Source organism: Desmodus rotundus, chromosome 12, assembly GCF_022682495.2.
Source record: "Desmodus rotundus isolate HL8 chromosome 12, HLdesRot8A.1, whole genome shotgun sequence".
Lineage (NCBI taxonomy): Eukaryota > Metazoa > Chordata > Mammalia > Chiroptera > Phyllostomidae > Desmodus > Desmodus rotundus.
In genome coordinates, this window is record NC_071398.1 from 71,096,755 (window position 1) to 71,121,156 (window position 24,402).

General features: G+C 43.2%; 1 protein-coding gene across 1 annotated transcript in view; it reads right to left on the minus strand.

Moving 5' to 3' along the window:
- Positions 1-1,685: 1,685 nt before the first annotated feature.
- Positions 1,686-24,402, minus strand: part of SNX27 (sorting nexin 27) — an 83,466-nt gene continuing 60,749 nt past the window's right edge. The window contains exons 6-12 of the mRNA XM_024575532.4: positions 23,107-23,185; positions 20,305-20,468; positions 16,420-16,509; positions 7,331-7,480; positions 6,874-7,002; positions 6,407-6,466; positions 1,686-5,509 (exon numbers count right to left, since the gene is read on the minus strand). Of these exons, the coding sequence (XP_024431300.1) occupies positions 5,462-5,509; positions 6,407-6,466; positions 6,874-7,002; positions 7,331-7,480; positions 16,420-16,509; positions 20,305-20,468; positions 23,107-23,185 (720 nt within the window). The 3' untranslated portion in view covers positions 1,686-5,461. The remainder of the gene's footprint in view (positions 5,510-6,406; positions 6,467-6,873; positions 7,003-7,330; positions 7,481-16,419; positions 16,510-20,304; positions 20,469-23,106; positions 23,186-24,402) is intronic.

A 24,402-nucleotide genomic window follows, 5' to 3' on the forward strand; every position in this document is an offset into this window, starting at 1 on the left:
CTTCTGTACCTATTCTGAAACAGCAATGTTTCTAAACTGCAGCTGATTAAAAACAGAAGTCTGGTTCTCTTCCTTCTTCCCTCCATTCCTTTCTGTTGTCTGTCTTTGTAGAGCACTTCACCCTGGCAGCCAAGGCTCTTCAAAGCCTTATCTTCCATTTTATTACTACACGGTCTCCAAGTTCTAATCCAACAGGGCTATTCAGTGTTCATCTGGGCAAGTGTGACCCCTCATTCCCAATGACTAGCGTCGGGCACATATGGCTCAGTCAGGTTTGTTAAACGCTTGCTCGTTGAAAACTGGCTCACCCTCCTAGGGGTGTCCAACCTCTTGGCATCTCTGGGCCGCACTGGGAGACGAGGAGTTGTCTTGGACCACACATTAAATACACAAACACTAACGAAAACCGGAAAGTCTCCTCATGTTTTAAGTAAATTTAGGATTTTGTGTTGGGGCGCATTCATAGCCGCATGCGGCCCACGTGCCGTGGCTCGGACGCCCTGCGCCTAAACAGCTGACCTTCAGCAGCACTTTCTTCATGATGGTTTCCTTAACCGCCCTCTTCTGGAGGGTCCTCTCCCTTTGCTAGCCGTGACAGGACTTAAACCTCCACTGCTGTGGACTGCGGTCTCTGTAAAATCTGGAAGTCGGCAGGACAGTTCTGGCTCTGTGTCGTCTCTGTGGCGTCTCTGACACGATGCCCTGCACCTGGCAGGGACCCATTAAATCAATGTTTACTCACATTAAGTTCCATAATTCTAAATCCGGAGTTTCACTTTCTACTTCTCTATGGATTCTTGAAGGAAAAAGTCTTCCCCCATTAGGGTGGTAATATCTGTCAGATTCCAATTACGCAACATTGATGGCTGGCTAAGACCCAGAACAATGTCTCTCCCTAAACTGCAAAACAAAATGTCAGGCTCACCCTTGCTCTATGGTCTTCAACCAAGGAGCAAAAGCCCATGGTCAGGGGTTATAAAAACAATAAAAACAGAAAGGTTTATAAAGATAATAAAAGTGTCTGACCTAACACAAACGCTGAGCTTTCCCAGGGCAGATTCAGCCCATGAACGGATAATGCACAGAAAGGAGCAGTACTCTTAAGAGCAGGTACTCAGGCCACAGCCCCTGAGGTTGCGCTGCGAACGTGAAGAACGGGAGTGCCCGTCATTCTCAGGGCGTGGGTGGTGGAGGCAATGCTGCCGCCAGACTGCCTGGTGCTCTGGGGGCACGCGCCAGGGGTCATGTGTGTCTTTCGTTCTGTTTCCAGAGAGACGTCTCCTGAGTCATTTGAAAAATGACACTGTCTAGACATGTTGTTGGGGGTTGGGGGCCTAAGATGTGTCCCAAGGACTCTGCTAGGCTCTATGTATAAGGCTGAGGAGTCCTGAGAACCCACATGGATTTGTGCCAGCTGACAGAGTCAACCCTGGGATCTGAGGGAGGAGGAGGGATCTGCAGAGGAGCCACTGAACACAGAACATGAGACCACGGGCCTCCCAGCTTCTCCTTTTCTCACCCTTCCCCATCGCCTGCCCTCAAAAGACTGCCTCACTAGTTACTTGGGAGAGCTGGTTAAATGTGCCTTCCCATTTTCAGACTGACCATTCTAACGCAAATCTCAAAGGTCCCTTTTTACTTCTTCCCACACAACCCAAAGGACTTGTAGTCTAGGAAACAAAGAATAGTTTCATCAATAAATCAATTTATTTAAAAGAATATGTTACAATTAATTACACTAAGTGACATTACCAAACAATTTTAGAGTGGTTAGCTCTAGAACAAGGAATGAAAGAAACACTGTTAGCCATTATGTGTCTGTGTATTTTCTCTTCACATTTCTTAAATCACAAATAAAAAGTACAAGATACTGCAGTGAAAATACAATTAAGAGTTTCTCTCAAATAAATTAAAAGAGTGCATGGCCTGGGGAAAACTGAAGCCCAGCTCACTGGCTTAAAAAAGGGGGCATGATATAAAATTGGTGTCCAACTTCAGCAGTCAGCCATGTGCCTTCACCCTGTACCTCTCGCCTCTTCGATTGGAGCCCTAAGCTTCCCACACACCTGCTGCTGTCCTGGTGTGAGGCCTGGCATGATGTGCTCAGGTTTCGAAGAGGAAGATAGGAGGTGGGACTGGAAGATGGGGTCCTAAAGCACACCCACCACCTCTGTTCTCTCTCAGCATTCAACCACACCATCCTCCCTCCAAAAGGAAGCTAATGGGACACAGTGACTCTGGTGCAGGAACCCAGCAGCATGTTGGGAGTCCAACGGGCCAAATGGTTTCCACTGGTGCATCAATCCAACCAGAGCACAATGGAGATGAGGGAAGGCACAGCAGTCCCTCCAGGTCTGCAGAGTTCAGGTCACCCAGGATGCAGTTCCTTTTACGAAAACTGCCTCCAAGGAGCCAGACCCACAAGTAGGCAAATTCTGAGATGAGAAAGCAGCATCACCTCCTGTCAATGCCCTATACTGCCACTCCAAGCACTGGGTTAGGAGCTACAAGAGGGGATAACCCAAAGCTACTGGCCTGGGTAACTAAAGGATGAAACCAGGTGGGCCAGCATAGGGGTGTTGAATATATATCTAATTCCTCCCTGAGAGCTCTGTCCAGGATTAGGAGCTGTCCTGAGCACTCACCAGTGCTGAGCTTAGGCCTAGGGCAAGGGGAGGGCAGAAAAATGGAGAGCAGAATAAAAGTATAAAGAGCAGAGAGCCCAAAGCATGGCCTAAAGGAACCTTTCCACAGGGACAGGTTCCTCAGGGCCTGCATTTTCTCCTGATCCATAAAAAACTCGAAGCTTTTACCAAAAAGGATTGAAACTGAGTGTGGAGGGGAGGACCACAGGAGACCAGAAAAATTCTGCTGGCTCTGCTGGGGCAAGGCAGGGGGAAGGGGGAACCCTTCCATTTCCCAGAGACAAACTGCAATTGAAGCCTCCCTGGGCAGAACCCAGGACTAAGAAAGGAAGCAGGGATTAGAGAAGGGAAGTGTGGAGCAAGGAGGGAAAGGAGTGTCACACCAACAATGCTTCATGCAAAGAAGAGCTGGATCCTCTGGAGCTCCATAGCCAGAGACCTCTGCTCCCATAGCAGGAGGCCTGCTATGGGTGGGAGAGAAGGCACTGTCCCCTGGGGCCATCCCCTACCTAGCTGCAGCTGGGTGCTTTGTCAGTGGTACAGCTTCAAGTAGGGGCTGCTCCTACACAGATTCTGCCAATACAGTACCTACCAGGGGGCCTTCACCCAGTCTCCAAAGCGCCAAGTGAATTCTATGCCGAAAGGGGACAGAGCAGCATCTACCCACTCTAAGGGGCCTCCTCACTACGTCTCATACCCCAAGGTCAGCACTTGGGCTGTCGCATGGCCTCCTGGACTTGGTCATTCCCAGCCCACTCTGAGGGAACAGGGGCAAATTACTGCTATTTTTTATAGTTTGAACAAAACTGGTGTCAAAAGCCTCTTTAGCATTTTGGAGTGGGAAATCATCCTATCTTCTTTCCAGAATCCTTTGGCTCATTATTAAATTCGTTTAAGCCAAAAGAAGTTAAACCTCTGTCAATGCCTTCAAATTAGGGATCACTCTCTGCAACTATAAACATTCAGCATTCATACATTTTGCACTCTGTGATTTCACCTGGGTTCGGAGAAGGGGAGAGAAGACAGGATATCCTATGTGATCCTATGCTCCCTTGGGGGCAAGCGGCTGCCATGGTAACAGAGTGAGAGAGAGAACGAGGCCTCACAATGAGCTGCGAAAACAAGTTACAGAAAAAGAAACTTCAGCCACCCCAACACTGCTCTGTGGAGTGGACTGCAACCAACTACGGCTGCCTCCCAGTTACACAAGGCAGAAGATGCCACCCTATGGAGGTTTTTGTTTAGAAGGTGGAGAAGGGAAAAAGAAAAGAAGGTTCAAAGATGTGTTTCAGTTGCATCTGAGCCTGACTCAGAGGCCCCCTGTGCAGCATCTCAATATAGAGCCTGGGGGCTGAGAATGCTGTCCTGCTCTGGCCGCCCGGGACCCTAATCCTGGGCTGTGGCTCTCAGGTCTCCAAAGGTCTAAGTGCAGGTCAGATGAGGAGCCCTTTAAAGGACAAAAAGGTTTTCCTTCGTCTCTTTTTAATTAAAAGTTGAGATCCAACCCAAATCAACTATATTCCTACTGCTCCTTCCTGGGTCTTTGGCTGGCTGGGGGGGGGGGGGGCTGCGGTTTGATTGGCCCAGATCACTGACCCATGCCAAGTTTCCCCAGGGCCTTGGGGTCCTGTCAGATCCCTCCCTACAAGCTGTTTAAGGAAGTCACAGAGAAGGTAACAGTTATGGGTGGTTATTGGTCACGAATTGAGTAGGGAAAAGCTTATGTACATGGGGCATTTCTTCTTTGCTTTCCCTACCTAAGCCCAAATTTGTGCCTAAAGGTATCAGCTTTAACTCTGGTCCCCAGTACCATCCTTGCTTCAGAAAAGGCAAGGAAATAGGAAATTAGGACCATGAAATATTTCCGGTTCCAGTGGCATCGACCTCCTGAGCCCACCCTCCCCACACTCCCGGCTAGTTGAGGGAAAGCATACAGGGGTCCCAGTGAAGCAGGAAAATGCAGAACATGGGCAGAAAGCCATGAGTGGGAGGGGTAGAGATGGACCGGGAAAAAAGGTGTCTTGGAATTAAGAGTCCACACCCAGTGTGTAGATTCTCCCGCAGCCCTGCAGCCCTGCTGCCCTGGAGGCACATGCCCCTCTCCTCCCCAACGTCCCTTAGAAGATAACGAAACTATGCTCCTTGCTCCTCAGACTCTGCGGTAACCCATGAGCCAGAGTCTTCACTCAATACAAAAAGGGGGGAAAAAACCCAAGCAGATTGTAAACTTTTCGAGTCCTTCATGAGGAGAGGTATTTTCCCTGTAATTTTTTTTCCTTTTTCAAGTTTGTTTCAAAACAAAGAGAGCAAGAGAGAAGTCATGAATTTTAGTGAAAGGTGTGTAAAAACACAAGCTAAAAAAGGTACTGCCATCAATATGAAATTTAAAAAGAAATATATATGTATATACGTGCAGCTAATTTGTATATATATAGTTTTTACATACATACATATATATGTCTGAACAGTGCAAACGGATGGAGTTCATAGTTCCAGTTTAAAAATATAGTACAAGGAGAGTCTGTTGGCATGAGGCCCAGGTGAAAGGACAAAGATACCTTTGGCGAGTTGGTTGGGCTTATTTCTTTTCCAATCTTAGCTCAGTTGACTCCTGGTGCTGACCAAAATGCTGTTTTCTACCGGCTCGATTCCAGAGACATGAAATTCAGGATTATTAATATTTAGATTAGGGCTTTTGAGTATAGTGACTTTTTTCCTTTTCCTCTTCTTTTGTGTTAATGGTTACTCTGTCTGACGCGGGAGACAAAAGGGGTAAGAGGATGAAGGTGAAGAGAAGGGGCAGGGATAAGGAACGGCTAGGTGGCCACATCCCTCTGCTGTGACCTTGCCATCTGGAAAATGTTCTGAAAGGAAAAAAAAAAGGAAAGAGTTATGGGGAAGCCTCAGGTGTCCACATTGCCTCCCATCTGGAGACAACTGCTCAAACAGAATAAAAAATATACGACTGGATGGCTCGATCTGATTGGCCTCTTTCCCAGTATAACTTCCCATCTAGAATCGTGGCCTTTTCAAAAAGCTAGAAGGGTCCTTGGCTATTCATCATCTAGCTCAGTCTTCCTGTTTTACATATGAGAAAAAACAAGAAAACTGGACTCTAGTGAGACTGATTTGCCCAAAATCACAAGAGAAAAAAGCCAGGAGAGAATCCAGGTTCTTCCTGCTATACCAGGAATATACATTTTCACGTTCCTGACTCTACCTGCTGAACCTCAGAAACATTTTCTTTGAGACTAAGTAGCTAATTATTCAGAAGCTTCCAAATTCTGCTCCAGCACCAGCACATACAGAGCCATAAAGCAGGAGAAAACACCTGCCCCCCCCCCCCCCCCGCCACCCGCCATGTTCTTGCTTAGCCTGGACAGACTCTGTTGTGACTCATCCAGTGAGGGCAGCTAAAACCCGAGCACAGCTGCCCTTCTGGGTCAGAAACAGCAACAGCATGGAGGGTGATTTGATAAAAACAGGCGGAGGAGGGTCCATGAAGTCATGAGAGAGGGCAGAGCCTGCAGCCAGAGGACATCCTCCAGACAAGGGAAGAAGCAGGGCTTTTTACGGTCTGCTCAGCACCCAAAGGCTAACTCGCTCTGGAAGAGCACCCTGGCTCACATGGGATAACCCGCGGAACTAACAGTTCCAGATAGACAGAGATGAAGGTGAGGGTCCCAGGTCATTGGCCATCGGCCTATACATTTAAAACAAACAAAGATGTAAAAAATCAATTGAAGATTGTTTAGAATTACCTCTTTTCTCCACTTGAGCTCACAGAACACCCTCTCGAAGCATTCATGCATATAATTGAACTGAAAAAAAAAAAAGAAAGAAAGAGAAACAACATAGCAACACTCATTGACTTCTCAGGACCAGGTACTAAAGGGCCATGCCTTTGAACTTCTGCCCCCCAGTCATCCCATCTTCCACACTTGCTCAGTTTAGAGAAAAGCCCTGACAAGCCCCACAAAACCCAGGCCTGGCTCATCTACTATTCTCTGGCTCCTTCTAGTGGTAACTGTGAGTCAAGCAGGATGGGAAACTGCCAATCCTAGCCAGGCCTCAAGGAAAGACAGGAAGAACCTGGGGCTCTAGAATTCAAACAGTTTAGATTTCAAGACCACTGCTATCTCTGCAGCTCTCTCCAATGAAGCATTTAACTTAAGAACTTTAAGCCCAATCTACTTTCCCTAAGCATATTTCCCCATCTACTACTCACATATGGTGTGAAGATTTTCACCCATCGAGGCTTCTTCTCTCCTCGTGCGTATTCAAAACAGAAGGCCATTCCTTCTTCATCTGTATCCCATCGCTGCATCTCATCCCATTCAAATGCGATTACCTGGTTCTAAACAAGCGAGAACAAGAGTGTTAAATTTCAGAATGCTGGGGGGCTTAGGTAAGATGGTTCTGAACCAGGCAGCAGAAATGAGTGGAGATGTCTGATCATTTAGGGGAAAAGACTGTGCAGAAGAATACGAGTCAGTGTAACACGTGAAAGTGAGGGTCAGCGTGAATCCAGTGCCCACTTATCCACCCCAGTCAAAACAGTTTTGACTCCACTTTTCCTCCACCACCACCAACCACTCCCACCACCTGTAAGGAACTAACATGAAGCATGCGAGTAACAATGTGTCCCCAGTGTTCCTAGCTGCAGCCCCATGCTGAACTCTCACCTCCAGCTGTCCTTCTTCAGTGCAAGCATGAAGTTTAAAGTGCGTGATGCTGATGGCTGTGATAACGTGCCCCTTCCTCCTGGAGTCACAGGCACAGTGGGGGAAGATGATTTCATTGTAGCCCTCACACGTTCTTAGCATGTTGAGGTACTAGAAAAAAAAAGGAAGGGAAGATAGTGTTGCTATGGAACTAGAGCTGCCAAGATGGCACAGGAACACAGAGAATCCCCTCCCCCAACAACCCAAAGACCTTGCCTCGGGTCTCACGCCCATCCCTACGTGGGGACAGGACTCCGAGATGATCCTTTATCCCACGTCCAACCTCCAACCTCCCCTTTCTCTACTTAAAAGATAACACAGATGAAGTCAGCAGAGACATGTAGCCCAAACTGCTAGGACTAGAGGGGACTTACTATGCCCCTGACTCTAATTTCACTGGACCTAAGGGATGGGAATTGAATCTATTCTTACAATTAAGAAAAGGGGCTCTCCCTGCTTCTACTGAGTTGTGTGGAGGCAGAGGCTCGGGTGCGTTCAAGATTCGGCTCCACCCATAACCCACTGCCAAGGAGGAAGGCACTGCGGCTGGAGGTGTAATGGACTTTATGAGAGGTGCTGAAGACCACCCTCATCCACAATGGCCAAGCGTGCAGAACTTGCAAAGCGGCCAAAGCCTTAGGTAAGTGCCAAGCCCACCTTTGTGTGCTCGCATCCAACTGTGATGAGCCGGGATATGTCAAGTTGGTGGAGGCCCTTTGTGTCAACCTAATTGAGGTAGATGACAGTAAGAAACTAGGGGAATGGGTAGGCCTCTGCAAAAGTGACAGAGAGGGAAAACCCCGTAAAGTGGCTGGTTATGGACTATGGCAGAGTCTCAGGCAAAGGATGTCATCGAGAGATTCCAAATGCAAGAAATGAACAAACGAACTTGGTGTTTGTTTCAAGAAAAGAAGAAAAAAGAGAAGAGAAGAGGAGAAGAGAAGAGAAAAGAAAGGGGCTAATGTTTCCCCCTATCTCTTCTCTAATCAGAGGTCACAATGATCTCGGTGTTGATGATTAAGCTACCTGAGACTTTAAAAACTAGCCATTTTATAGAAACCCAGAGTTAATATGAGACTTGTGTAAGGCCACAGGTAACAGTAAGTGGGAAGCCAGGTTTAATTCTTGGTCACCGATCCTTTCTCTATCACTAATTCCCAAATCAGCCCCACCATCCCTTAAAAAGCATCTAGACCAAAATCAAGTTACATGTAGGACCCTCACAGGTACAATGCTACAAGCCTAATCCAGAGAGGTCTCTGAACTTACTGACTGTTAACTCAGCAATTTGTCCCTCCTTTTCTATAATTAAGGCCGGCCTCTCTTTCACTCAATTCACTATTTTAAGACAAGAGAGTAAAAGAAGACAAGTGGGAAGGAGACTAGAAAAGAAATAGGGAAAAGATGATTAAAAAAAGGCTCATGGACTCTGACCTGGTTTCCTCTCAGGGAATGTCTCGAAAACAAGCAAACAACTTCGCATATAACACAGGAAGAGCAGGGCACATCTGGCGATGTGTGTGGAGTGTTGGAGAGAAGACAAAGGCACAGCACTCTAGTAGTTCAATTAGAGGGGCAGGGAGATCAGACTATAACTGGAGAGTTGCCTTCTGCCTTATCAAGAGAAAAGAGAAGGACAGGGGCACAAAGAGGACCCTAGGCAACCTCAGGCTGTGGTACCAACGAACAGCACCTAAGCCCATTGCTCCTGGCATCAGGGACTGGCTGGGTACGAAATTGCCCAGGGAAAAATCATACCACATGCTCCCTACTTTCTGTTTATTTCTGCTTAGGTAAAATAGTAGCAACTTCAAAGGGGAGAAAATCATTAAAGACTAGCAAGAACATAGGGGCAGGGTCAATTAAGAAGTGTCATAATACTTCCTTTGCATAATTTTTCTTCTCTCATTTCCCGTTCCACCACTCTGTTCCATTCCCCTTTATCTCATCCTTCCTGAATCAGTGATAAATATGGATACTGTTTAGCCTTATTATTGGCACTATGAAGAGAAAGTAACCCCCCGGCCACTGTACTTTGATAAGCATGACAGGCAGTGTTACTGAAGAGAACTCCTATGGGGTTACAAGAAGAAGCAAAGACTGGGGCAGAAGCAGTACATGGCGGGGTGATCAAGAGCCTGGGCTTGAATCCTGGCCCCATCACTTCCTAACGGTTGGGCAAGTCATTTGAACTCAAGAAAATTACTAAATCCCAGGAGTCTCAGTTTCATCTTCTATAAAAAGGGAAATAACTAGACCTACATTACACAGTAATTTGCAAGCATTGCAATATTTAGCACAGTATTTAGTGCATGATTAGGTATTCAATAAATTATATCTTAAAAAAATAATTTTAAAGGCTCTGTTATCCTTTGCCAGAGGGCTCAACTATTTTCTCTCTCAAGAAAGACCCCAGGCAGAGGACCCTGAGGCCAGGGGCTCCCTCTCACTTTGCACAGCTTCCGGGCCTATTTGCTGCATTGATAAGCAGCTTGACCCTGGGCTCAGTGGGGAGGCGGTTCTGTATTCATACCACCACCCAGCCCAGAGCCAGGGATCCATTCGTAGTTTTTGACAACTAAGCATTACTCTTCTGTACAGAATCCAATAAAAACTTCTTGTATACCCTGGTCAGTATAGGCATACAGGAAGTTGGTTGGGTGTTGTCCCACCCACAAACCAAAAGGTTGCAGGTTCAATTCCCAGTCAAGGCACATGCCCAGTTGGTCTCCAGTTGAGGTGTATGCAAGAGGCAACCCATCGATGTTTCTCGCTCCCCTTACCCACTTTCCACTCTCTCTAAAAGCAATGAAAAAATATCCTCAGATGGGGGGGAAGGGAAGAATACCCTGTGAAATGATATGTATGGAAATTACTTTTAAAAACTCCAGGGAAGAGAACCAAGATGGCGGTGTAGGTAGACACACTGCGCCTTCTCGCACAACCAGAACTGACAGAAAATCGAAAGGCAAGGAAGTCCAACACCAAGTAGATAAAAAAGAAACATTCATCCAGACCAGTAGGAGGGGCGGAGAAGGGCAGCCAGGGTAGAGAGGACTCGCGTGGCCGTGGCGGGACCAAGACTGGTGGAGTGTGGGACGAAAGGGGCAGGCAGTCCGACCACTAGCAGACCCTGCGGCCCCACATTCGCACACAGATAAACCGAGAGGGCCAGACTCAGAGTGGCGGAGAATGGGGCAGGCAGAGCGGCGGGTAGCACCCCGCGCCCCACACTCTCGCACAGATAAACCAGGACGAATGGCGGGGAGCGAAGCAGACCATGCAACCCAGGGCTACAGCGCAGGGAAATAAAGCCTCAAACCTCTGATTGAAAATGCCCGTGGGGATTGGGGCGGCAGCAGGAGTGACTCCCAGCCTCACAGGAGAGGTGGTTGGAGAGACCCACAGGGGCCTACAGTGTGCACAAGCCCACCCACTCAGGAACCAGCACCAGAGGGGCCCAGTTTGATTGTGGGTAGCAGAGGGAGTGACTGCAATCCAGTGGAGAGTGGACTGGGCACCACTGCTCCATCTCGGACCCTCCCCCACGTACAGCATCACAGCCCAGCAACCAGCATTACCCCGCACCGGTGAACACCTAACACCTAAGGCTCCGCCCCTTTAAGTAAAAGACACACCAAGACAAAAAAAAAAAAAAGCCCAAATGACAGAACACTTCAAAGCTCCAGAAAAAATACAACTAAGCGAGGAAGAGATAGCCAACCTACCGGATGCACAGTTCAAAATGCTAGTAATTAGGACGCTCACAGAATTGGTTGAATTTGGTCGAAAACTAGATGAAAAAATGAAGGCTACGCTAAGAGAAACAAAGGAAAATGTACAGGGAACCAATAGTGATGAGAAGGAAACTGGGACTCAAATCAATGGTGTGGACCAGAAGGAAGAAAGTAACATCCAACCAGAAAAGAATGAAGAAACAAGAATTCAGAAAAATGAGGAGAGGCTAAGGAACCTCCAGGACATCTTGAAACGTTCCAACATCCGAATTATAGGGGAGCCAGAGGGAGAAGAGGAAGAACAAAAAATTGAAAACTTATCTGAACAAATAATGAAGGAGAATTTCCCCAGTCTGGCAAAAGAAATAGACTTCTAGGAAGTCCAGGAAGCTCAGAGAGTCCCAAAGAAACTGGACCCAAGGAGGAACACACCAAGGCACATCATAATTACATTACCCAAGATTACACAGAAGGAGAGAATCTTAGAAGCAGCAAGAGAAAAGGACACAGTTACCTACAAAGGGGCCCCCATAAGACTGTCAGCTGATTTCTCAAAAGAGACCTTACAGGAAAGAAGGGACTGGCAAGAAGTATTCCAAGTCATGAAAGGCAAGGGCCTACATCCAAGATTACTGTATCCAGCAAAGCTATCATTTAGAATGGAAGGGCAGATAAAGTGCTTCTCAGATAAGGTCAAGTTAAAGGAGTTCATCATCACCAAGCCCTTATTATATGAAATGTTAAAGGGACTTATCTAAGCAAAAGAAGATAAAAAATACGAACAGTAAAAATGACAGCAAACTCACAGTTATTAACAACCACACCTAAAACCAAAACAAAAGAAAACTAAGCAAACAACTAGAACAGAAACAGAACCACAGAAATGGATATCACATGGAGGGTTATCAGCAGGGGAGTGGGAGGGGGAAAGAGGGGGGAAAGGCACAGAGAATAAATAGCATAAATGATAGGTGGAAAATAGACAGGGGGAGGGTAAGAATAGTGTAGGAAATGTAGAAGCCAAAGATCTTATAAGTATGACCCATGGATATGAACTATAGGGGGGGAATGTGGGAGGGAGGGGGTGGGCAGGATGGAGTTGAGTGAAGGGGCGGAAATGGGACAACTGTAATAGCATAATCAATAAATATATAAAAAAAACTCCAGGGAAAAATGTACATGAGCGAGACAAATGAAATATGAATAGCAGAAAGCTGAAGGCTGCTGAGGCTGGGTAATGGGTACCTGGTGGCTAAATGTATTACTATTTTCAAAGATTTTATTCATTCATTCATTCATTCATTCATTCATTCATTTATTTTTAGACAGAGGGGAAGGGTAGGAGAAAGAGGGAGAGAAACATCAATGTGTGGTTGCCTCTCATGCGCCCCCCTACTGGGGGACCTGGCCTGCAACCCAGGCATGTGCCCTGACTGGGAATCAAACCAGCAACCCATTGGTTCACGGGTTGGTGCTGAATTCACTGAGCCACACCAACCAAGGTTCAACTTCTTTATATATTTGAAAATTTCTACAATATGTTAGAAAAGGAAAGTGCCCTGCAACCAGGCTTGCCTCCTAACATAGTCATCAGAAACTCTCTTCCTGCTCAATAAGTAGCAAATTCTGCTCAAAGATGCTTAAGAACTCTGCAAAGGCCAGTAGGCGTCACACAGCCTTGAGACTGGTTCTGCTTGTGTACTTCAACAAAAATGGCTTACATATATCTGCTCAAGTTCTCTTCTTTGAGAAGCACCACTACTGTTTTAAAAAAAATTTCTGCCATATTCCTAATTGGGACTTTACCATATATATTTTTTAAAAAGAGAAACATGCAGACAAGGGAGAAATTAGGGAAAGACATCAGAAGAGGTGGGGAGGTCAAGATGGAGGCACAGGCAGACACGGCCCACCTCCTCGCACAACCACACCAAACGTTCAACTGAAGTGTGGAGCAGCCATCACTCAGAACCATCTGAAATTGAGTTGAATGGAATTCTGACAACTACGGAGTTGAAGAGACCACAGGCACCCAGACTGGTTAGAGGGGCACAGATGCAGAACAGGCTAGGCCCACATCCGTGCGTGGTGGATAAAGGTTTGGGAGGAATTTCTCAGGAGTGAGGAGTCCCAGCCCCACACTAGGCCTCCCAGACCAGGGTTCTCTTGGAGAATGACACACAACCTCACCTACTTTGCCTCACTCCCTTTTGAGCTCCACGGGGTGACTGTGTGAAAAGCACCAGTAGGACATGGGAGAAACAAGTATCTGGCATCAAGGAGAGCAGAGGCCATTGTCCTTTTCTGAGCCTTTCCCCCACAGAGCCAGAAGTCTGGTGCCATATTTAAGACTCCATCAACATGGCTGACACTATTTGCCCTGCCCTAGAGATCCCCTGAGACTCTGCCCCACTGTTTTTTCATATGAATGGCTGGTCTTCACTCATGCTTCACAACTTGCTAAGTCATATCAAACAAGCAACCGCTGGCCTCAGTGAGCCCCTGGCCTGGAACTAGCAGCAGCCAGCCTAGATTCACAGCTTGGCTTCGCCTGGGAATCTCTAAGCCCACTACAAGTAGAAGCCATCTCAGATGGCTTTATAGCTCAGGCAGGGTGGCTCAGAGTAAAACACAAGTTGGGGCTGACCGTGGCCTATACCACACGGGAAACCCCAGAGCCTGCGCACCCAGGGGGCAGCTATAGACCACATCAGAGCACCATCACCCCGCCCCTACATAGTTGATCTTCCATGAAAGGCAGAAGGTGTTGGTCAGTGGTCACAACCAGTTCTTGCAGCTGACTGGCCTGGGTAATTCCCTCCCATTGATCTGCCAACAGCAATCAAGGCTCAACTACAAGAGGAGGGTGTACTGAACCCACACAAAGGGCACATCTGAAGTACCCAGCTTGGGTGGTAGGGGAAGCTGTGCCACTAGACCCTACAGCACACCTACTAAATTAAGTGACACTACCAAGACATGGTTTCAAGGTAGCTTTACCTAATACATAGATACAAACACAAGGAGGCTGCCAAAACGAGGAGACAAACAAACATGGCACAAATGAAAGAACAGATCAGAACTCCAAAAAAGAACTAAACAAAAGGGAGATAAGCAATCTACCAGATGCAGAGTTCAAAACACTGGTTATAAGTATGCTCAAGGAACTTAGTGAGGACTTCAACAGCATAAACAAGATCCAATCAGAAACAAAGGATACACTAATTGAAATAAAGAACAATTTACAAGGAAACAACAGTAGGGTAGATAAAGCCAAGAATCAAATCAATGATTTGGAACACAAGGAAGCAAAAAACAACCAATCAGAGCAACAAGAAGAAAAAGGAATCCAAAAAATGAGAACAGTGTAAGCAGCCTCCAAGACAATTGCAAGCATTCCAACATTTGCATCATAGGGGTACTAGAAGGCAAAGAGAAAGAGCAACAAATTGGAACTCTGTTTGAAAAAATAATGAAAGAAAACTTCCCTAACTTGGTGAAGGAAACAGACATGCAAGTCCAGGAAGCACAGAGAGTACCAAACAAGATGGACCCAAAGAGGCCCACACCAAGCCATATCATAATTAAAATGCCAGAGGTTAAAGATAAAGAGAGAATCTTAAAAGCATCAAGAAAAAAGCAGTTAGTTACTGACAGGGGAGTTCCCATAAGACTGTCAGCTGATTTCTGAAAAGAAACTTTGCAAGCTAGAAGGGATCGGCAAGAAATATTCCAAGTCATGAAAAGTAGGGACCTACAGCCACGATTTTTCTACTCAGCAAAGCTATCATTTAGAATTGAAGGGCAGATAAAGAACTTCCCAGAGAAGAGAAAGCTAAAGGAGTTCATCATCACTAGATCATTATTATATAAAATGTTAAAGGGACTTACTTAAAAAAAGAAGACCAGAACTATGAAAAATAAAATGCCAATACATACATATTTACCAACAACTGAATCTAAAAAATAAACTAAACCAACAAGAAAAACAGAGAATCATGGGTAGAGAATGTTTTGATGGTTGCCAGATGTGAGGGGAGCATGGGGAGAATGGGTAAAGAGGTGAGGTGATTACGAAGTACAAATAGGTAGTTACAGAATAGCCATGGGCATGTAAAGTACAGTATAGGAAATGGAGTAGCCAAAGAACTTATATGTATGACCCATGGATATGAACAATGGTGGGGGTATTGCCTGAGGGAGAGGGGGGTTCTGGGTGGAGGGGGGCAAAGCAGGAAAAATCAGGACAGCTATAATAGTATAATCAATAAAATATAATTTTTAAAAAAAGAAGAAGAGATGGGGAGCTCTGCGTATCTTGAACTCTCTCTTTGTGACTTCTACCCAGGGTCTTTTATTTTTGATAATTTCCATTTTTGTATTTATAGCAGATACAAATTGAAAACTAATTTTAAAACACTTAAAGAATATTCTAGGCACCCTCTCCAACAGAATTTTCTATGACGATGAAAATGTTCTATATCTGAGCTGTCCAATACAGTAGCTACTAGCTACCCAACACTTGAAATGTGTGTGACTAATGCATCTGATGGATTGAATTTTAAATTTTATTTAATTTAAATACACTTAAAATTAAATTTAAATGGCCACATAGGGCTAGTAACTATCAAATTGAACGGTACAGCTCTAGGATTTCATACTAACCAAAAGCACTACTGAGCATAAATGTTTAAGCAACTGCAGAGATTGAAGTTGTAGAAACAAATGATTTTGTAACTGCTAAGTCACAACTAAAATAATTTCTGGGGTACATATCCTACTATCAATTCTTACAGAATCTTATCTTTGTCATATTAGATGTTTTATACATCCTTTGTTTAAAACTTTTTCCTATCAAAAAGAATTCCATTTGGTTATTATTAGTAATAAAGGTATTTACCTACATATAGCAAAATAAGCTCTTTGTGTGTTAAAAGAACACAATGGACTTTATATCAAGGTCTATTTCCCCCTCCTTAAAAAAAAATTTTTTTTAAATCCTCACCCAATGATAAGTTTACTGATTTTTAGAGAGAGAGAGGAAGAGAGGAGAGAGAGAGAGAGAAAGAAAAAGAAACATTCACGTGAGACAGAAACATCAACTGGCTGTCTTCCGTACGCACCCTGACTGGGGATGGAGCCCGTAGCCTTCTGGTGCGCAGGACGATGCTCCAACCAACTGAGCCACCTGGCCTTTTTTAATTAGTTAAGCTACAGACCAGGTTGCAACATCTTTCGAAAATGAGGGGAACAACACATTTAAGAGATAAGAAAGGACATTTTTATAAGGAGATTATGAGGCCATAAACCTACCATGACCATTTTCCTTTGTTCATGCAGCTTCTGTAATTGGTAGGACTTTTCCTCTGCTTTGATGTACCCTTTTTTCACGTCATCGACAGCCTGTCACCAAAACAAAGGCAGGGAAGAAAGAAACGTAAAAATCATCGTCAAGTACATTCTTAGTAAAAGGAGACACAGATTCATTTTCTGAACAACCCTCACCCAGCGGACCACCATCATCACCAGTGCACTCTGCCACACGGGGACATTTACTGGGATAAGCAGCATGTCAGTATGTACTTACTCAACGACTGATCTGGACATGTGAGCAGTCTGGTTTCTCATGGTAAGAGATTTAAATTTTGGTTAGTTGATACATGTGAAACAATAGAGAACACTAAAAGACGGCATATCATACTGGATTACAGGCAACAATGAAGTAGCAAAAATATGTGGTATAGATAATAAGATATATGCAGTCAGAACACAAGAGCTTATTGTTAATTGTAGTTATCAAGAAAGGCTTAGTTGGACTCCACAGCATGAGTTAAATAGAAGAAAATACTAGCTGAAGTCAGGAAACAGGAATGAGTTTGAGTTTAAGTGCATTCAGGAGACAGATGTGCCTGATGTGAATAAAGGGTTTATATTAAGGGACAATAAAAGATAATGCTGGAGGGGTAGATTAACAGATTGGAAGGATCCTATAAAGCAGGCACAGGATTTAGATTTAAGGACAGTAGAAAGCTAAAATAGCAATAAAGGAATTTTCTTTTGAAAGACTGATTTGCATATGAGTGTCAATGAATTAAGCTAAGGAGACAGCAAGAGAGACATTAGAGAGACTCAAGATGTTGTTATATTTTAAGCATGAAGTGAAACAAGACCTTAAACTAGGGGGGCAGCAATTAGAAGAGAAAGTGATACATCTGAGACCATGAACACACACACACACACACACACACACAATCCCCAATAGGACTTGAAACAGGCATGAAGGTATCTAGGTATGATATAATATGCTAATTCTAAACAACTGCTGATTCGGCTAAACGAAATATGCATCCCTTTCCTAAACTCACTCCACCCCAAGAAAACGTTTAAAATCTAATGGAAGGAAAATCATCATTGGGAGAAAAAAAGAACAGAATCATTTGTCCAGGGCATTCAGAATCTGACCTCAACGAATTACTGCAAGGATAGTTCTACGCTGGCACCAGGCAGGGGCCCACTTGAACTCTTATTAGAAGACTGCCAACTTCCTTAAGGTAGAAATCATTCCCCACAGGTTTTTTAAGGGAAAAAAGCTATTTAACAGAATGAGTTCAGGACTGAAGTTGAAAGACTAGTTCAACTTCTAGGTCTGTCACTTACCAATACACACTTGAGTAAGTAACTTAAACCCTCTCAGTCTGTAAAACAGGAATAATACTCATCTAATGGGTAGACAACAAAATGAGATAATGGATGTTAAGTAAAATATAGATAAATAGTTACTACTGTCATTGCCATTAGCATCATTTAGCTGTTAATTTCTAAGAATGTGGATATTAACATGCTGCCTGGGACTGCCCAATGGAAAGATTATGCCCATTTCCCCAGTCCCAGCCATAGAAATGAGGGCTTACTTGGGCCCAGAGGAATACAGTCACGAGGCGGGGGTGGGGGAGGGATGCCCAGTAAGAACAGCCTTACAACGTCCTAAAGAACTTGAAACCTGTTTTTTTAACCACCAAAAGACTTGACTACTCCAGGCCAAATTAAACCAATTATTGAAAAGCTGGAGAGAAGTAAAAAGGGGAAACAAACAAATAAATACTGGTCTATCTGTTTTGTTTCCCATGTTAAGGGGAATGGCGTTCCTGATGACCAAACAAAAACGCTGCATTTGTTTTGTCCTTGCCCCAATACCTAGAACCGTGTGTGACTTGGAACAGCTCTTAAATATTTGAATATTTCCCCAGGGCAGCAGTGCGTCTGAGTGAACATCCACCGCAGCAACTCTGAGTGAACTATTTTCACATGGGGCAGTAAAAACGTTCTCTCCTCTCCTCTCTCAATTTCTAATCAAGATTATATTACTTGACTAGTCCTGAGTAGAAGACAAATATCATCACACTAGAGTCCTTTTTTTCTAATTTAAATTATTTTTATTTAAGTGGAAGATGTACATACTTTTTAAAAATAACAATTATTATTAAAAGGCTCCTAATGAAAACAGCACCTCGGATACCACAGCCTCATTCCACAGAAGCAACTACTCTTAAGCACTTTACCAGTTTCTTACATGTTCCTTCCATAATTCTAAATGTCATGCTTACACTAATAATTCCAAACTTACCAATTTTAGGCAATATTGACTTGCTTTCTTATATCAAACACTCCTACTTCCTCTTCCTGCAAACTCTCAATAAAAATTAAATCACTACTCAGTATATATTACTGTAATAAATACATTATTGTAAGCACATAAACATCGTTCACAACTAAGTCATGTACTGTACTATGACTTCCTTTCTTGTATATATATATTTCTCTGATGTTAACTGCCTGATTTTTTATGTGTAACTTTCCATGTGAGTCTCTCTGATTCTTCCATAATAACCAAACACCAAACTCCTCTCTGCAGACATTCATCTTGTAAAAACTGTTGACAGTTCTCACCTGCTGTCTCCTTTCCTGTTTTCCATCCTTGCAGGTTTATGCCTGTGGAATTCTATTACTATTAATTTAGCAAGCCTTCAAGAAGGAGCAGCCTAAATATGTGTTCAGTCTGCCAGGTTTAGCCAGAATTTAAATACTTCCTACCATGAATTTCGATCTTATGAATCTTTTAAGGAAAAGGCTCCTTATCATTATTATTATCTAATATTTCATCAGCTCTAGGGTATACATTTTTTCATATTTTATCTTTTCTAAAATCAATAATACATCAGTTTAATTGTTAACTCTTTTCTCTTTCTCAACAGCATGTAAAATAATAGTGCATCTTATTATCAATGGCATCCTGGAACTGATGAAATACATTGGCAAATTATCCACCATGAAATATGATACAAAAAAAAGATACAAAAAACCCCCTAAAATTAAGTAAAGGGAAAATTTTAATATTATTTTCCAAATGGCACAACTGTTTAGCTAATCAAGCAAAAAAATCATTTGAACCCTTCTGCCCTGTTGGGGATGGACAACAGTGCAGCTGCGTACGGAAAACAGCACGGCAGTTCCTCAAAACAAACAGGCCAGTCACAAGAAGACAAATACTGTATGATTCCACTTACATGATCAGAAAACAGATCTCAGCAAAGTTATGCTGAGAATACATCCTATGCAGAGCCTGTACTCGAATCAGATATTCTCACTCCTATTACAACAACACAAGACTCTGCTACACATTCACTATAGAGTCATAACAATATAAACACTGAATACTGATCTAACAAATACCATAATTTGCCTATATTAGGAAGATGGGAGAGATAAAAGCAATATAGCCAAGTTAAAGCAGACATGGAGGTAAATATAAAACAGAACAAAAAAAGCTAAAAGAGGTGAAAAGCAATTGTCTTTGTTGAGAGATGAAGCTAAGTGGGGGTAAAGAATAGTTTTCATAATAACCTGTGAACTATTTGATGCTTTAAACTCTATACAGGTATATTTTGACTAAAAAAATTTGAAATGGTATACAGCCATAATGCTCATTTTCTGTTGTTAAAAAAAAATAAATATATCTTCAGGATATCTTCACTTCTTAAACTTATTTATCTTCTGTGAAATGAGCAGATTTTACAACTTTATCTAAGATCCAAAAGGCAAAGCAGGTTACCCAAGGACTCGCAGTAAATTGGCAAATTACCCACTCCATATAAACAGAAAACAAAAATCAGGCCTTTCCAGGAAGATCAATTCACCCACCTGATGAAAGAAGTAGGTAACAGCAAGGTCATTGTCATTTAAGAGGATTTCTTCTTCTGTTGTAAAAAGCCACTTTCGAATGGTCAGGCAGGTGCCTGGCACAGCTGATGTGTAATTCTGGACGTAGAGTTTATGAGGAAATTCATTAGGTGCCAGCTTACGTACTAAAGAGAAGACAAAACAAAGAAAGCTAGAGTGAAAAGATATACAAGGAATTTCCCTAGTGTAAACTGCAGATAAGGTATAAACAGACAGGTGAAGAATGGCAGATTATCATTAACCAAAAGAGCAGTTTAGATCCACCATGGAGCTCTGCCTTAGGATGACAAAACAACCATTTGTCCAGTCAAATCTATCCCTTCTAACTATGACTGTGGCCGGTCATCCTCAAACTGACTGAACTCTATCACCCGAATGACATGTCATTCAGGTAGCATGCTGACACTGATGTACTACAAAGTCAATTAAAATATCTGATCCATTATCTGTTAAATTACAGTGATGTCCACTGAATATCTTTTTTAAAAAAATTCTCACTCGAGGCTATTTTTATAGATTTTTTTTAAGGGAGAGAATAAGGGAAAAGGGGTACAGGGGGGAGAGAGACAGAAAGACATCGATATGAGAAAGAAACACTAATTGGTTGCCTCCCATACACACCTAGACTGGAGATTGAACCCACAACCTTTTGGTGTATGGGATGACGCTCCCAACAACTGAGCTACCCAGCCAGGGCTCCACTGACCATTTTTAAAGCAAGCATCTCCTCTTACTCAGCTATGGTGCATTCAGAGTCTCTCATGTGGCAATTCTCAATGAACTGCTTTTATTGTTAAGAGTTGAAAGGCTCTCCCCACCCAACTCCCCAACTCTAAGACATTCATCAAAGTGAAAAGTATCTTCTGAGTAAAAGTACTTCCTCTCTCTAACAATGCTGATGCAGAATAAAACACAGCCACTTTTAATTTCTACATTGCTTTTCTTTGGAAAGGCTCAGTTTTTTTCTCTTGATGTTTACTTGGCTTTAACACTACAAAAGACAGATTTAATTTCCTATTTTATTTATTAACTAAAGTTTAGAAAAGGATAAGATTAGAATCTGTGTCATGGTTCCCTAGCAATCCTTTGTAACATTTCTCTCTGCCTAGTTACACTGTAGAGAGTTCAGAAGATACAGAATAGGGACATGGCTCCTTCGGGGGAATCAAGTTGTTCTACACTGACCTGGTACAGAAAGACAACCCAAGTCGATCAACTCTCTTCCCTTTTTTGGGATGTCATTTCCGACCTTAGCCTGTGTGTATGTGTTGGGAACCACCCTGCCTGGATTCAGAAACTGTAACCCCCCATGGCTAGGCTGTGTAAAAAGGTCTTAGCCGACATAAGCTGCTAAGGAGACAAAAACTTATCCCCTCTCTCCTATGACCCTGCTTGGCCCCTGGAGGATGGCGGGATAGTCAATGGAGGCACAACCTAAGACAGGAAAACAGGCACAGTCTTGAAGGGGCCACCAGGGAAGGACTTAGGGGACTTTAGAGAAGCGGTGATGAACCTCCACACCCTCAGCTTTGTTACAGCCAGAGTCCTCATTCTATCTGTAAGAAGTCTCCTAATCTCTTGGCTGCTGCACTTCCCTTACTTAATGCCCAAAACAATGCTGGAAGCGGGTGTGGCTCTGTGCTGGAATAGGCAGTACCCAGGGCGATCAGGCCTGAGAAAGAATGCATACAATCCTATGAAACCTGCTTTGTTAAGAATGCCCTCAATTTAAACGTTAAGGGTCCAAGCATAAAATGAGTTTGTTTCTCAAAGTTTTATAGCCCTTTGGCATCACTCTATATAATTGACCCTGACCCAGAACAAGCCCTTCCAGTTCTTTGAATGTTATCTATTCCTTGATCATTACTGCCTGACAATGATTGATGAGCTTTATGTATATACCCTGTTATTCCTAGGCTAACTAAACCCAATAAAAGCCCATTGAGAGAGAGACTCAAGGGCTTTCTCCTCTGAGAGACTGGACAGCCTTTCCTCCCCAGGCAGATCATGTCTTGGTAGGCTTATTCTCATCCGCGGCAGCCGGGGGAGCTCTGTGGGACAGAGCCCCCCCCATGTGTGTACATACATATATGATGTGGAAAAGACCCATAAATGGTAGGAAATAAACTATAGGGAATCTGTATCATTCAGAGGAAGCACTCAGACTTTCTCCCCTTTGAGGTCTCGATGCAACCAGTGTGACCAACGATGCCTAGCTTTCACAAAACAACATACAAGACAGGCTTCCTGTCATGACGCAATAAAATTTCCTAGGAAAAGGCTACCTATTTACAAAGAAACTTCAAGACATACATTCAAGCAATGGTTTTTAGGAAATTTATCTCTAACTCCTGAAAACAGAAACCTATTCTTAAAAATTTGCAAAAAGCATAAAGTATACTATTGTAAAACAAATTGTTGCTAAATAGAACATCCCCTCTTTTAAAGGCTGTTTTCACTGGAATATATTAATTTTGAACCTCTGATTTAAAAGAAGCTCATGCAAGTAGCTGCTTCAGCACAGGTGCAAGTAACGTACACTTACAGAAGAGGAAAAGGATCAACAGTGACCAGACCACCAGACTTGGACTGAATGGGATTCGCTTGCTCTGCTTGTCCTAATAAGAATCCCCCTGGTCTGGAAGATATTCTTCTCTCAGCAAATATTAATAGTTTCAGTCTAACAGCTTCTAGGAGCTTCAGTCTGACAGTATTAGAATAAAATACCCCCAACACAATTTAATATTAGCCACTGGCACTTACCAAAGGAATGATTGATCACTTCAAATAAGGCAAAGTAATTCACCGTCGTACTGTCCATGCCCACCTTTGCTGCAATAGCCTGAGGTGTAAACAGGATAGATTAGCTTCAAACAAAACTAAATCAGACAACGCTGTGGGAAAAACTGATGTGCGCACAGGAAAGGGAACGAGAGGGGTTTTGCCATTTTGGTTTCACAGAAACTAAACTCATGGTCCATGACTATTCTTTGCATGTCTGTATATATGCTCACATACATACATACGCATGATAGGAAATGGAAAACAAATACCTGTATTTGATCCAAACAGCTATGATCTCTAAGTATGAGTCTCTCCCTCCAATTCAAGTGGATAACAGTCTCTCCTTAAATATCAGCATTCCTCTCTGAAATATAACTTCAGCCCACAAGGGTCTTTTTGACAGCACTTACAAAAGTGCTAGGTAAGAGCAGATCTTAAGAAAAATACAAATTCTTAAATATCCGTCTTGTACATTCAGCCTACATTTAATACAGGCTGTTAACGTGCACAAGGTCTGTATCTCTGGTTCTTAAGCTTAAAATACTATCTATCAATTTTGTTCACACTTCCCAAATTATTCTACTGGTTAATCATTAAACGGAAAACCAGATATTGTATATCTCCTGGTGAGAAGCAATATGAAGTATGCAGTACCAATTATGAAGTATTCTTATCAAAATAACTGAACTCAAAACGAATCAAATCTCCAGAGAAAAATTCCATTTATAAAAAATATAAGGAGGCAGCCCTGGCCAGGTGGCTCAGTTGGTTGGAAAGTCATCCCATACACCACAAGGTTTGGGGTTTGAATGCCAGTCAGGGCACATACTGAGGTTAAGGGTTCGACCCCCTGTCAGGGTGCATACGGGAGGCAACCAACTGATGTATGTTTTTTTCTCTCTCTTCCCCAACCTTCCTCTCTCTCTAAAATCAGTAAACATATCCTCAGGTGGGGATTAAAAATAAAAAAAAAACATTTTTTTAAATGATAAGGAAACAGAAAGACATACTAAATGACACAAGTAGGTAAAAGAAACAAACAGATAAATTTAGAATGTGGGACATCCCACAGCACACAGACCCAATTTCTGCAATAAAACAATGACATGGAAAAAAAGTTGGAGGAGAGAAGAGAGACTGCTCTCTTCTAAAATAAACATAAAAACCAAATATGATATAAATACCTTATTTAGATCCAGATTTTAATCAACCAACTATAAAAATTTATTTTTTGATAATTGGGAAAATTTGAGTGTCAATTTGTTATTAGTTAAT